Source organism: Microtus pennsylvanicus, chromosome 2 (genome assembly GCF_037038515.1).
Source record: "Microtus pennsylvanicus isolate mMicPen1 chromosome 2, mMicPen1.hap1, whole genome shotgun sequence".
NCBI classification, from domain to species: Eukaryota; Metazoa; Chordata; class Mammalia; order Rodentia; family Cricetidae; genus Microtus; species Microtus pennsylvanicus.
Genome location: NC_134580.1, coordinates 17,793,495 through 17,807,793, shown reverse-complemented (window position 1 = coordinate 17,807,793; position 14,299 = coordinate 17,793,495). Strand labels below are relative to the sequence as shown.

General features: G+C 42.9%; 1 protein-coding gene and 1 non-coding gene across 9 annotated transcripts in view; one reads left to right on the top strand and one right to left on the bottom strand.

The window, feature by feature from the left end:
* Positions 1–14,299, bottom strand: part of Ppp6r2 (protein phosphatase 6 regulatory subunit 2) — a 96,879-nt gene that overhangs the window by 27,080 nt on the left and 55,500 nt on the right. For all 8 annotated transcript variants that reach the window (XM_075960331.1, XM_075960327.1, XM_075960329.1 and 5 more), the window contains 4 exons: positions 9,527–9,664; positions 7,125–7,190; positions 3,701–3,813; positions 3,235–3,348 (listed from right to left, as the gene is read on the bottom strand). In XM_075960331.1, the coding sequence (XP_075816446.1) occupies positions 3,235–3,348; positions 3,701–3,813; positions 7,125–7,190; positions 9,527–9,664 (431 nt within the window). The remainder of the gene's footprint in view (positions 1–3,234; positions 3,349–3,700; positions 3,814–7,124; positions 7,191–9,526; positions 9,665–14,299) is intronic.
* LOC142845371 (U6 spliceosomal RNA) lies at positions 14,090–14,196 on the top strand. Its single transcript, XR_012909915.1, has one exon. It is a non-coding gene; the product is annotated as a U6 spliceosomal RNA (small nuclear RNA).

Below are 14,299 nucleotides of genomic sequence, written 5' to 3'. Positions count from 1 at the left end.
GAGGAGGGAGGGGAAACGGGCTGCAAAATTTTTTTAAAGTGTAAAGATATTATCCTTACCAGCCATAACTGTTTGGTTGATATCCCTGGAGGCCTGCTCTTTTTTTTTTTTTTTAAGGGAAACAGAAGAGTGGATCTGGGGGAAGGAGGTGAGATGAAGGTTGGGAGAAGTGAAAGAGGGGAAACTGAGGGCAGACTGGGAGAAAAATTTTAAAAAATTAATGTAAAGAGAAATAGTTGACTATTTCTATTTTGTCTTTCTTTTTTAACACTGAAAAAGATTTATTTACTCATTTAATTTACAACCCAACTGCTGTTTCCATCCTTCCTCTCCTCCCAGTCCCTCTCCCCCTACCTCTCCTCTGCCTCCCCCATCCACTCCTCCTCCCTTTCTATTCAGAGGAGGGCAGGCTTCCCATGGATAGCAACCAAACATGGCATATCAAGTTGAAGACTGGACAAAAGAGCCCAGTATGAGGATAAGGATCCCAAAAGCCAACAAAAGAGTCAGAGGCAGGGCTGGAGAGATGGTTCAGAGGTTAAGAGCCCTGGCTCCTCTTCCAGAGGACCCAAGTTCAATTCCCAGCACCTACATAGCAGCTCACAACTGTTCCAGGGGATCTGACACCCTCACACAGACATACATACAGGCAAAATACCAATGCACATAAAATAAGAATAAATAAACCACTAAAAAATGATTAAAAGTCAGGTGGTGGTGGTACATGCCTTTAATTCCACCACTTGGGAGGCAGAGACAGGCAAATTTTTGTGAGTTCGAGGCCAGCTTGGGCTACAGAGCAAGTTCCAGGACAGGCTCCAAAATTACAGAGAAACCCTGCGTCTCAAAAAACCGAGAGAGAGAGAGAGAGAGAGAGAGAGAGAGAGAGAGAGAGAGAGAGAGAGAGAGAGAGAGAGAGAGAGAAAGAGGCCTGCTCCCGTTGCTAGGAGTCCCATAAGAAGACTAAGCTACACAAAACTGTCACATATATATGTAGAGGACCTAGGTCAGTCCCATGCAGGCTCCCTGGTTGTCAGTTCTGTCTCTGTGAGCCCCGGTGAGCCCAGGTTGGTTTATTCTATGGGTTTCTCTCCTCTCTTAAAAAAAAAAAAAAGTTGAAATAGGATCCCCTGGCTGGCCTAAAACCCACCTCTCTGCCTAACTAGTGCTGCAATTAAAGTCATCGGGCCACCATGCCTAGTTCTATTTCTGTTTTCCTAAATTTCACATTGTTCCCCCCATCACATGCAAGGCTGAGTTTGGCTTTCAGAAGTGGTCTAGGCTTGCTGGATTTTCTAAAATCATCATCATCATCATCATCATCATCATCATCATCATCATCATCATCATCTAGTTGTATAAGTAGAGAAAAAGATTAGTTATCTAGTTATTTTTAGGCAATACACTAATATTAAAGTATTGAGGTGGTTTTGGAAAGAGATTTATCCAATTTCTTGTCATTTTCATGCGTATGTGTGTGTTTAAAAGCACAAGACTATCAGTATCAGGAGATAATGAAGTACTCCCCAACATGGGGAAACATGACAATTGCCTTGAGGGAAAGTTGGAACATTACCCCCAACATGTAATAGAACAGTTCAGAAACATCCTAGGGATGGTTTGCTGGCTGCAGAGAACCTTCATCTACCTGATGGAGCTTGAAGGCCCATTGAAAAGACTGAGTGGAGGGGTCAGTGATTAGCAATATCAAGGATTCTCCTCCACTATCTCCTTTTCTGGCATGCCTTCCAGGGGACTCCTTAGCCAAGAAACTCTGCTACTGACTCTCCACATTCTGTTGTCTCTACTCTGTGGCTCACAAGGTAAAATCAGATCATTTTTGTTTAAATGGCTGTGACTGCATCTAGCCTGCTGGGCCCCAAAGAAAGTTTCACTATCTAGAATTTATATTCGGGGTCCTAGAAAGTTCTCAATCACTTCATTCCCAAACAAATTCAACCTTTCACACCAACTTATGTCTCTTGTTTTCTCCTGTCTTAAGAAATGGTACTTTGCCTCAGAAGGCTTCCAAGAGCAATACTGAGGATAACCAGTGTGGTGACTTTCCAGCCTCGCACCTCTCAATCCATATATTGGTAACTATGCTTTTCCTTATAATGGGACCCTCTTCTTATCAGAAATTATCTTTGACTAAATGGGGCCCCTCAGAGAAAACCTCCCTGACCAGCATAGCATGTCTCTATCTTCCAGGCCTATATGGACTTTCTTTAAGGATCATGCACTGTCCATATTGAACCTGTCCCCATAATGATCTCCTGGAACATTGTAGGAAAGAGGGCTATGTTTTGGCTGTCTTTGTCCCTTAGGACTACATGCTAGTTATTCAAATAGCACCTGATGGATGAAAAAGAGGTGAAGTACAGGGGCTGGAGAAATGGCTCAGTGGTTAAGAGCACTTACTACTCTTGCAGAGAACTTGGGATTGCTTTCTAATACATATATGGCAGCTCACAACCATCTGTAACTTGGGTGCAGGAGAATGTTGCCCTCTTCTGGCCTCCACAGGCACTGCACCCATATGGTGCACATACATACATGCAGGCAAACATTCATATACATAAAAATAAATACATCTAAATAGCTGGGCAGTAGTGGTGCCTGCCTTTAATCCCAGCCAACAGAGACAAGTGGAACTCTGTGAGTTTGAGGAGAGCCTGGTCTACACAGAATGAGTTCCAGGACAGGTTCCAAAGCTACAGAGAAACCCTGTCTGGGGGGAGGGGGAAGTGAAGAACAACCCCAAAACAAACTGTCTTACTGAACACTTAGCAGAGAAATTAGCACCTGTAGACGACAGATAAGACAGCATCCTTCCTTCCCTACCATGTGGGGATAGACATGTAAACAGCAAGCAGCTACATGGTAGCCTTGCAGGAGGTATTATGTATACACACCCATACACTGTGGATAATGGCCAGAGCATTCCTAGAGAAAACCACACATATTCCATATGCATCTATAAACATATTGCAAACTGGCAACAGTTGAGTGCCATCAGGCTAGGGTGAAACTATGCCTGCTAATGAGGATCAAAGAAGACCTAGCTAGAGCCTGCAAAGAAGACCTTCCAACCAGGATGTCTACCCATATTATAACTGGTATAACCAAAACTTAATTAAAAATAGAGCATTTTCTGGCTCCTCCTAGATATCCATATCCTGTGGCACAGGGGCAATCTATACTGCTTTTCAAGGATGTTTAATGTATGCTCACCCAACACGCCTTGGCTCCAGCAAGGCAAGCAGCACCTGCATCCCACTGACCAGGCAGCTCTCCATCTGATCCCCATCAAACATGTTCTTCAGAAGCTGCTCCACACAGTCCTGCCTGTAGGGTACATACAGAGGTCACTGCCTGGCAGAGCAGACACACAGACATAATTCAAGGACACTCTCTTCTCCAGAGGACACCACAGCACCATAAGCCAGGTAGGGCCTCATTTTTGCTTTGTTCAAGTTCAAAGCCAGGTACTCAAAGCTTGCATAATACATAACCCCACTGGTCCCAACTGTCTGAATCACCAAGGCTTCCCGTGGTATCCTTTTCTGGGCTCTGAACCTGAGAAAATCATCAGATTCTGAATTACAGATGGCAGCATTATCTCTTGTGTTCAAAACAAGTTCCAAGTTATGCCTATGATTCAGGAAGACCCACCATCCCATGGCCCACAATCACTCACGACTCCAGTGTTATGAGGAGGGGGTCTGGCTCCACAGCCTCCTGCAGCTGACTGCCCTGGTCTCTGCCCAGTCTGATGATGTCACAGAGTGCCTGAGAAGCATTTGACTGCCTCTGAAAAGACAAAGGAAACAGGCTCCCCTCAGCAAAAGACAGTCATCAGTCAAGAAAACCCAGATAATACATTTGGACTTTTTTTTAAAGATTTATTTATTATGTATAGTGTTCTGCCTGCATGTATGTTTGCCTGCAGGCCAGAAGACGGCACCAGATCTCCTTGCAGATGGTTGTAAACCACTGTCTGTTTGCTGGGAACTATACTCAGGACCTCAGCCAATGCTCTTAACCTCTGAGCCATCTTTCCAGCCCCATATGAACTTTTTATGAGCCAGTTTTCTTTATTCTTTTTCTTTTTTTTTTTTTTTTGATTTTTCGAGACAGGGTTTCTCCGTAGCTTTTGGTTCCTGTCCTGGAACTAGCTCTTGTAGACCAGGCTGGCCTCGAACTCACAGAGATCCGCCTGCCTCTGCCTCTCAAGTGCTGGGATTAAAGGCGTGCACCACCACCGCCCGGCTGAGCCAGTTTTCTATAAAGATTTCTGAAATGGCTCATTTGAAAGTAGTGTGTGTCTGCTTTGTCCATTATCAAGATGTGAATCCAATTAGATTTTTTTTAAAGATATATTGAATCCATCCCCAGGAATTAAAAATGGGGCCCAAGATAGCAAAGTATGTTATAAGCCTTTGCAGCTACTCTATAACTTTGATTCACATTCTAAAATTATTGAATATGTAACCGTGTTATTTTATATTTTAAAGTTAATATTAAGCAGTTACTATTATTTACAATTAGTCCCATGGGCAGGATAAGCCACTTAAGAAAAAAAATAGAGAATTCAACATTCCTAGAGAAACATCAGTTCTGACCCCACAATCCCAACTAGAACATGTGCTTGCTAAGAACACTTGCGGGCAGAGAGGAGAGTAATCAAGAGAGAAACAGTTTGATCTTTGCAGGATCATACACACACAGTAGAAAAACTGAGATTTTTTTTTAAGCCACTTGCAAGGCTTTCAGGGAAAATGAAAGCAAGCAGGCTGGTTCTGTGGCCTTAAGCTTACCTTTAGCACCAGGGTCAGGCCAGTCACCCTGCAACACTCACACCACTGGTAGGCTCTATCCACCTTTTGGGACACTAACATAGGAAAACTTGTACACTCCAACATTTTTTTTCTCCCAGCTGTTTGGTAGGCTCAGTGGGCAGACAGGAGCCAAAACAGAATGGTCAGGCAGCAGTGAAGACTTGTCAAGTACTGGCTGAAGATAGTGTATGTGTGTACAAATATTTACACTGCATAGCAAAGCCCTTATAAGGATATGACTCAAGCTCTCAACAGTGATTGATTACTGTAGGGAGGACAAAGATGGCTCAAATCATCTGTGATATGTTAACATACATTTTTGCTCTTTGTCCACAGTTCCTGGCTCATGGTCTACTCTGATAGTAGATTATAATACCCTCAACATCCTAGAGGGCTCCTGTTCCATGACATGGATTGGGTAATGTTTCATAGAGTCCAAGAAGAAACTGAACAGACAGACAGGTCTTACTGGGTTTGCCTCACCAAATCTATTATCAGAAATGCCTATGGAGTTAAGTCTCAATAAAAACAACAACAACAAACTCAGAAAGACTGGGTTTGTGGAGTTTCTGAATAGCAAAACGTGAAGGCTCCTACAGGGTAGTATACCTGGAAAAGACAAGGAAGCTCCACACCCATTCTTCCATACATTACACTATGCACCTCTTCGTACTCATATGTATCATAATAAACCAGTAAATGCAACAAATTATTTGTATCTAAGGAAGAGTGTATAGAGAATCCAATGTCTAGCTGGCCAGTCAGAAGCACAGACGTGAGGCAGCAGCAGGTGGGACAGTCTTGGTGGCTAAGTCCTCAGACCCGTGCCATCTGCTACTACATAACAAGGGTCAGAGGTGAACTGAATTCTAAGAGTCCTTACTCCTCACATGCACCAGAAAATAGTCTTGTACAGTAAAAGTTTAGTAGGAGATATTGAGTGGAAGTTTCTTTCTATGATTACATTATATGCTTCTAGGGAAGCTTCTAAAAAGGGCCCTAATTAACCCTTCCTGGTATTCAGCCCTTATAAGTCTACATCCTTGAATATAGATGTTCAAGTCTAAAGGGCAGAATGCATTAGAGCAGTGGTTCTTCACCTGTGGATCATGATCCCTTGGGAGATCACATATTCTGCATATCAGAATCACATTACAATTCATAATGGTAGCAAAATTACAGTTATGAAATGGCAAAAAAAAAAATTTTATGGTTGGGGGTCACCACAGCATGAGGAACTGTATCAAAGTGCCGCGGCATTAGGAAGGTTAAAAACCACTGCATTAGAGGGAAGGCCATCATTTCCGAGCTGAATTTATAAAGTCTGGTTGAGTCCAGATCACTCCTCAAAGCCAGCTACCTTAGTGTCAGCCCTACAGTCCACTCTGAAGCCCACGTCGCACAGAGCTGAGGGGTCACCTGGATCAGCAGCCTCTGAGGAACTGAATGCTGTTAAGTCACGTGGCTATGAAAGTGGATCTTCTTCAGTAGGGTCCTGAAATGACTGAGACCTTGTGAGAGACCCTGAGCAGAGGAGCCAACAGACCATGGCCAGATCCCTGACCAGAGAAACCAATACTGACAGAGATAAAGGTACTTGTTACAGACAACTCAGCTACGGGGTGACTTGTCATTTAGCCACGGTTAACTAATACAACCCTGTTAGAATTGTTCCATAGCCAGGCAGTGGTGGCGCACGCCTTTAATCCCAGAACTCGGGAGGCAGAGGCAGGCTGATCTCTGTGAGTTTGAGGCCAGCCTGGTCTACAAGAGCTAGTTCCAGGACAGGCTCCAAAGCCACAGAGAAACCTTGTCTCGAAACCCCCCCTCCAAAAAAAAGAAAAAAAGAACTGTTTCATCATACACATTTATGAAGTAATAAGTGCATATATAAGTGTACAGATATATAGATATATACATGTACACACATATGCATGTGTATGATATATACAGATATTTTTTAGCTGTTTTGGAGGCAAGTTCTCACTATGTAGCCCTGGCTGTCCTAGAACTCACTATGTAGACCAGGCTGGCCTTGAACTCACAGAGATTCACCTACCTCTGCCTCCCAGGAGCTGGGACTAAAGGCGTGCAGTACCATGCCTGGCCTGTATTTATTTTCAGTAAGAACAAAATTGCCTAGACATTAGAGAAAGAAAGTATCTAATGGTCCCCTTCAAAGGAGAAAAGTGCTTTGCCCCTTCCCACAGTAGCATGTATCCCCACAGCACAGGTGTGGGACTTCTCAGGAAAGAAGGTGGGCTTTGTGAGCACCACACTCACATCTTCATCCTGATGAGGATGGATCAATTCCACAAGTCTCTGGATGATCTTCTCCTCATTAAGCCACTAAAAAGAGAGAAAATAAGTCCAGTTCAGTATCTGCTCATATCCAACTAAATGGAAGAAAGTCCTTTGGTATAGCAGAAACTCATATGTCCCCATCTCCTGGATACTCTGACATGCCTATCTAGACCCAGGAAGAACCAAAATGATGCAATGAACCCTGGGAATGGCTCAAAGAGTTTAAATGGGCAGGCCACTGACCATCTGTCTTAATAGCACAGGACACATCATTTCTGAAACCTAAAGTACACAATGAACAGAATGGAGTCCAGAGGCCAGCCTGATGTGAAATGAGACAATTTCAGCCCCCTGTGGCATGAGGACCTTCCTAGGATCTGGAAGGCAGGATTGTGGTATGTCAGTAGGAGCACTGTGAAGGCTGAAGCCAACACTGTTCAAGGTCAAGGGCAATGGAGATCCAGTGAAATGATGTCAGGCCACAGCAGAGCTGGCGACAGATTCTACTAGTGCATCTGTACTCTGCACTTCAGACTCATCATGCAGAGATGGAATGCCCCAACAGGGATGCTTTACAATGTGAATGAGGAGCACAAGTGAAAGGTGAAAGGCAAAAGGCTATGCAGTCTTCTGTGGTAGTTTCAAAGACAATGGCCTCTATAGGATGTTATGTTTGAATACTTGGTCCCCAGTTGGTGGAACTGTTTGGAAAGGATTAGGAGGTGTGGCCTTGTTAGAAGAGGTGTGTTATTGAGAGTGGGCTTGAGATTTCAAAAGATTCTTGTCATCCCCAGTGTGCTCTCTCACTGCCTTCTACTGATGGTTCAAGATGTGAGCTCGGGCTGTTTCTGCCACCATTCTTTGCTCCACCATCATGGACTCTAACCCTCTAGAACCCTAAATCAAATTAAATACTTCCTTTTAAATTGCCTTCATCACACCAGATGTGGTGGTGCATACCCTTAATCCTAGCACTCCGGAGGCAGAGACAGGTGGATCCCTGTCTGGTTTACAGAGCAAGTTCTAGGACATCCAGGACTACACACAGACAAACTCTTCGATAAACAAACTTCAATAAAAATTTTAATAAATAAAAACAAACAAACAAGAAAAGAAAATAATTGCCTTGGTCATAGGGTTTGTGATGGTTAGTCTTGGTTGTCAACTTGACTATATGTGGCATTAACTAAAACCCAAAATTGGGGCACACCTGTGAAGATATTTTGCTTAGTTTGAAGTGGGAAGATCCACTTCTAGTCTGTATCTGAGGTGGGAAGACACACCTTTAATTCAAATCTTCTGAGATGGGAAGACACACCTCTAACGTGGGCCCCACGCCTACTGCTGGAAGTCTACATAAAGGACATGAAAGAAAGAAGCTCTCTCTGTTTGCCTGCTTGTTTTCACCTCCCTACCAAGTCCATTCCTTCACTAGCATTAGAACCTACTTCTTCAGGATTCCAGCATTTACTGAAGACCAGCTGAGACATCCAGCCTGCCTCTGTCTCCCAAGTGCTGGGATTAAAGGCATGCACCACCATCGTCCTGTTTTTTTTAAAGGAAAGAAGAGGAGGAGTTGATCTGGGAGAGGGGAGGTGGGGGGAGGGACTAGGAGTAGAGGCAGGGGAAACTGCAGTCAGGATATAATGTATGACAGAAGAATAAGAGTTAAAAGAAAATGACAGGCTTCTAAGAAATAACAAAACATAACAACATAAAATAAGAAAAAAGAAAACTATAACATCTTTTATTTCTTTATTGACCCAGGGTAGGTAACCTATATATTATAAGACACCATGTAGCCCTTAGTAGCCTGGAGCTCACAATTCTTCTACCTCTGCCTCCCAGTTGCTGGGATTACTGTCTTGTAGCACCATGCTCAGTGAGTAGGACCATCTAAGTGACACTTGAGTCTCAGAGCGAGAAAACAAAGGTTCAGTTGCTTGGCTTGCCCTGTAGACTGGGCACCTGCTTTTCTCAGGGACTACCTACTACAATGTCGTTCCCAGCAGCACAGCAGCATTCACACTCCATATTAAGAGACACACCCCAGCCTCAGCTAGTCCAGTCAGCTTGTACTTTCCTCACAGTAGCACTTGGGTCTGGAGCCCACACCTCTAAGGCCTGTAGGCGCCTGGGTGAGGTAAAGGGCAGGAGAGAGCAAGGGGCCATGTTTTGGAAGAAGGTACCTCTGCTCTTTGCCTCTGAATGGGCTAGAGCAGGACAAGGGTACAGATAAGCAGGCCATGTTAAGAGACTCAGTGAAGAGCTTGGGGATGGACATCTGATGCTCCCTGACACAAGTGGCCTGGCCTGGTGCACCTTCCCAGGGAGAATGAGTCAAGGTTCCCGCACATTCACACGCAGACCCTGGCACTCACATGTAGGACCTCTTGCCGGAGACCAATTGGTTCCACACAGCTGACCAGGCGCAGCAGCAGGTCCATGAGAGCTGAGGTGCCTATGTGCTTCAGCATCAGGCTGATAAACTTCTCCTTCTTCTTCAAAAACATGATCACCTGAAGTCAAACACACCTGGTAAGTAAATAGGCCCCTGAGAGGAAAGAACAATCCTTTAAGAACTTTCATGAGAAAGATAATTAACTTTCAATGATACTGAGAAGAAATGATAGAAAGATCATGTAAAGGCTATATGAAAAAATTCCCTCTCAAGACAGGTAAGAGTCCTAGAGACCAGTGATGCAAGTGCAAACTGGCAGTGCTTCTAACTGGACATCATGTTTGGAGAACAGTACACGCTACCATGCACAGTCACCACTGAAACAAAAGGCATCGAAAGAACTAAGCTGGGAGATGAGAGTCATTGCTTCAGAGCTACATAGAGTGACCCTGTCTGAAACAAATGTTGTCCTCCCACCTCTACATGCTGTGGTATGCACCCTGTCTTTTTTTTTTTTTTACCTTTTTTTTTATTCTTTTTTTTTATTGAGAAAAGGAAGAAAAAAAAACAAGTTTCCACCTCCTCCCAGCCTCCCATTTCCCTCCCCCTCCTCCCACCCTTCTTCCCCTCCTTACATCATACACATATAATGATAACAATAAAGAAGTAAATTTGTAAAACTGTCATGAGACGTTATCATAAATAGCTTTATATCAATCTGTATGTACCTCAAAAAGAGAAAAAATTTTCTGAGTGGTGATGGCACACACCTTTAATTCCAGTGCTTGGGAAGCAGAGCCAGGAGGATCTCTGGGAGTTCAAGCCCAGCCTGGACTACATGAGACATAATAAATAAGGAACACTGTCAAAAGGGGAATGACTTCAGGGCTCAGTGGATAAAGGCACTTGCTGCCCAGCCTGACAGCCTAAGTTTGATCCTTAAAACCACATAAAGGTAGAAAAAGAAAAGTGACTTCACAATATGTCTTCTGACCTCCATACATACACCACAGCACATTGTATACCCCTCCCTCAGCATCACACGCACACACAAAAACATACATTTAAAAATTTTTTAATCTTTATTTTTATTTACATGTATAGGTGTTTTGCATGCATGAATGTGTGTATACCATATTTATGTAGCGTCTGTGGAGACCAGAAGAGAGTGCTATTCCTCCTTGGACTAGAGTTACAGTTTTGAGCCACCATGTGGGTGCTAGAATTTGAACCTGGACCCTCTGAAAGAATAACCAGTGCCCTTAAGCCCTAAGCCATCTCTCTAGCCCCCTTAAACTGGCAAGAAAAAAATATGAATCCAGGTGACCATCAAAAGAAATACTGGGTGTGGAGGCACACGCCTTTAATCCCAGCACTCAGGAGACAGAGGCAGGTGGACTTCAGTAGATTTGAGGCCAGCCTGGTCTACGGAGTGAGTTCCAGGACAGCTAGGGCTACATATGTCTCAAAAACCAAAAACAAACAAAAAAGCATAGGAAATTTAAAGTCATTTCACTATAGACCATAGCATAAAACTCAACAATAGAAAAGAAAAACAGAGCCAGGCATGGTGGTGCACGCCTTTAATACCAGTGCTTAGGAAGCAGAGGCAGGCAGAATTCTGAATTCTAACATTGAGGATAGCCTGGCCTACAGAGTGAATTCCAGGACAGCCAAGTGTACACATAGAAACTTGGTCTCAAAAAAAGAAAAGAAAAGACAGACAGACATACAGTAATCAAGTTCAGTGCATTCCAGGAATGTAAAGTCGGTCTAACATTATAAGAAGAGCATTTTATTTTCAACAGTCATTGCCACTACATACACTTTTAAAAAGCTAGGACTCAAGAAAATGTCCTTAACTTGCTTTTTATTTGTTTGTTTCTATGTTAATGATTAAACCCAGGACCTTGTACATGTTAAGCAATACTCTACTATTGAGATATAACTAACAGGTCCTTAGGGTTAACTTTTTAAAATTTATTACATTTATTTATTGTATGTAGCAGGGTATGAGAGTGTGCCACAGCACATCTGGTGATCATATGGTTCCCAGGGATTGAACTCAGATTGTTAGGCTTGCCAGAAAGCATCTTCACCCACTAAGCCATCTCTGGCTCCTTAGCTTTAGAGCTGCAGACATAGATCAGGTGGTACACTACTTGCCTAGCATGCATGTAGCCCTGAGCTTGATTCCAGGCAACACAAACAGTATGCAATGGGACATGCCTATAATCCCAGCATGGATAATACAATCCATGGTGGAGTCAGGAGTTCAAGGTTATCCTCAGATACATAGTGGGTCTGAGGTCAGCCTGAGACACAGGAGAGAGAACTTGTGGATATGATCAAAAAATGCTTTATATATGTATGAAATTCTCAATGAATAAACAAATTAAAAATTAGGTCAAGCCGGGAGGTGGTGGCATAGGCCTTAATCCCAGCACTCGGGAGGCAGAGACAGGTGGATCTCTGTAAACTCAAAACCACCCTAGTCTACAAAGTGAATTCCAGGACAGCCAGGGCTGTTATACAGAGAAACTGTGTCCTGAAGAACCAAAAATAAATTTTAAAAAATTAAATTAAAACCCTAATAACCTTATAATAAACACCTTACTTAACCATGAAATTTTTCTTCTAAGGTAACACAAAGAAATTCACAATTAGCACCTTTAGTCAATATTGTACTAAAGGCGCCAGTCAATTCAGTAAGACATGAAAAATAAAAGGCATATAAATTATAAAGCACAAAATAAAACTGTTAGTAATTTGGGGCTGGGGACATGACTCAAAGGTTAAGATCACTTGCTCTTGCAGAGGACCCAAGTTCAGTTCCCAGCATCCACATGGCAGCTCACAACCGTCTACACTTGCTCTTAGCCAAAAGGCCAAGAAACAAAACAACCGTCTATAGCTCTAATCCAACCCCCTCTTCTGACTTCCATGCATGTGGTGCATATACATAATGCAAGCAAAACACTCATACACTTAAAAAAATTAGATCACCATTAATTACAAGTGATAAGATCTTGTACATAAATAAAACAAAAAGATATAAATTATCAGAATTAATAGCAGTTTTATTTCTCATCAATAAAAAGGGAAAGCAGAGTGGATGCCCTCAAACACATGAATGGTTAAACTATGGTTCACCCACACCATGCAATATTACGTAGTAATTTTTAAAAAAAGGAACAAATCAACCGGGCGGTGGGTGGCACACACCTATAACCCCAGCACTTGGGAGGCAGAGGCAGAGGCAGAGGCAGGAGGATCTCTGCGAGTTCGAGGCCAGCCTGGTCTATAAGAGCTAGTTCCAGGACAGAGTCCAAAGCTACAGTGAAACCCTGTTTTAAAAAATAAAAAACAAACAAAAAGAAACAAATCATTGATACACAACCTGGATGACTCTATTTTAACTTGGATGAAATTATACTCAGTGAAAATGCTGAGTCCTCCAGTCCGCAAAGCACAAGGCTGGAGATATAGTTTAGTGGTTCAGCTCTTGCCCTGAGTTCAGTCTCTAACATCATAAAATAAAAATGTGGGGCTGGAGAGATGGCTCAGCGGTTAAGAGCACTGACTGCTCTTCCAGAGGTTCTGAGTTCAATTCCCAGCAACCACATGGTGGCCCATAACCACCTATAATGTAATCTGGTGCCCTCTTCTGGCCTACAGGCAAAATAATGTATAAATAAATAAATAAATCTATCTTTAAAAAAATAAAATAAAAATGTGCAGTTTAAGTTTGACATCAGCCTGGTTTATACAGAAGTTCCAGGGCAGCCAGGGATATATAAACAAACCAAAACAACAAAATGGACAGTTTATGTATTAGTGTAACTCCTGACAAAGAATGAGGAAAAAGCAACAGTATACCAGAAGAGGCTCAGCCAATCTATCTTGTAGCCAAAAGCAGATACTGTACTGGCTAGTTTCTTGCTTGTTTGTTTTTCAACTTGACACAGAGTCATTTGAGAGTAAGAACCTCAACTGAGAAAATGCCTCCATAAAATCAGCCTGTAGGCAAACCGATAAACCATTTTCTTAGTTGATGATTATTGTGGGAGGGGTGGGAGGGCCCAGTGCATTCTGGGTGGTGTCACCTCTAGTTAGGTGGTTCTAAGATATATAATAATAAAAACAAAACAAGAAAAAAAAATTGAGTAATCCAAGAGGGTGCAAGCCAGTAGTGTTCCTCCACGGCTCCTGCTTCCTGATTTCCTTTGTGATGGACTGTGATATGGAACTATAAGCTGAAATAACCACTTTCCTTCCCCAAGCTGCTCTTGGTGTTTTATCACAGCAACAGAAATCCTAAGACAGAAATTGGTATGAGGTTTGTGGGACACTGCTGATAGACCAGACCGTGTTTGGGGGAGGTCTGTGAAAGAACTTTGGGCGAGAGAAGCCAAGGAGTGTTCAAAGCTTGAGCTGTTTTGTGGGAACTTAAAAGAGAATGTTGAGAGCAGTGCAAATAACGGAGGCCTGCTTTGTGAAGTTCAGGAGGGAGCGTTGAGAGTTCCTTTAACATTCAACAGGGGTGCTTGCTTCAGTAGCACATATACTAAAATTGGACTGATATAGAGAAGATTACCATAGCCCCTACACAAGCATGACATGTGAATTTATGAAACATTCCATATTTTTAGGATGCTGAAAGGTAGCTCTCCACAACTGATGGCTTCTGGCAGTGGTGGGGGTGGGGAAGGACTCACTTTTCTTTAAGGGGCAGGGAGTTTGAACACACTCC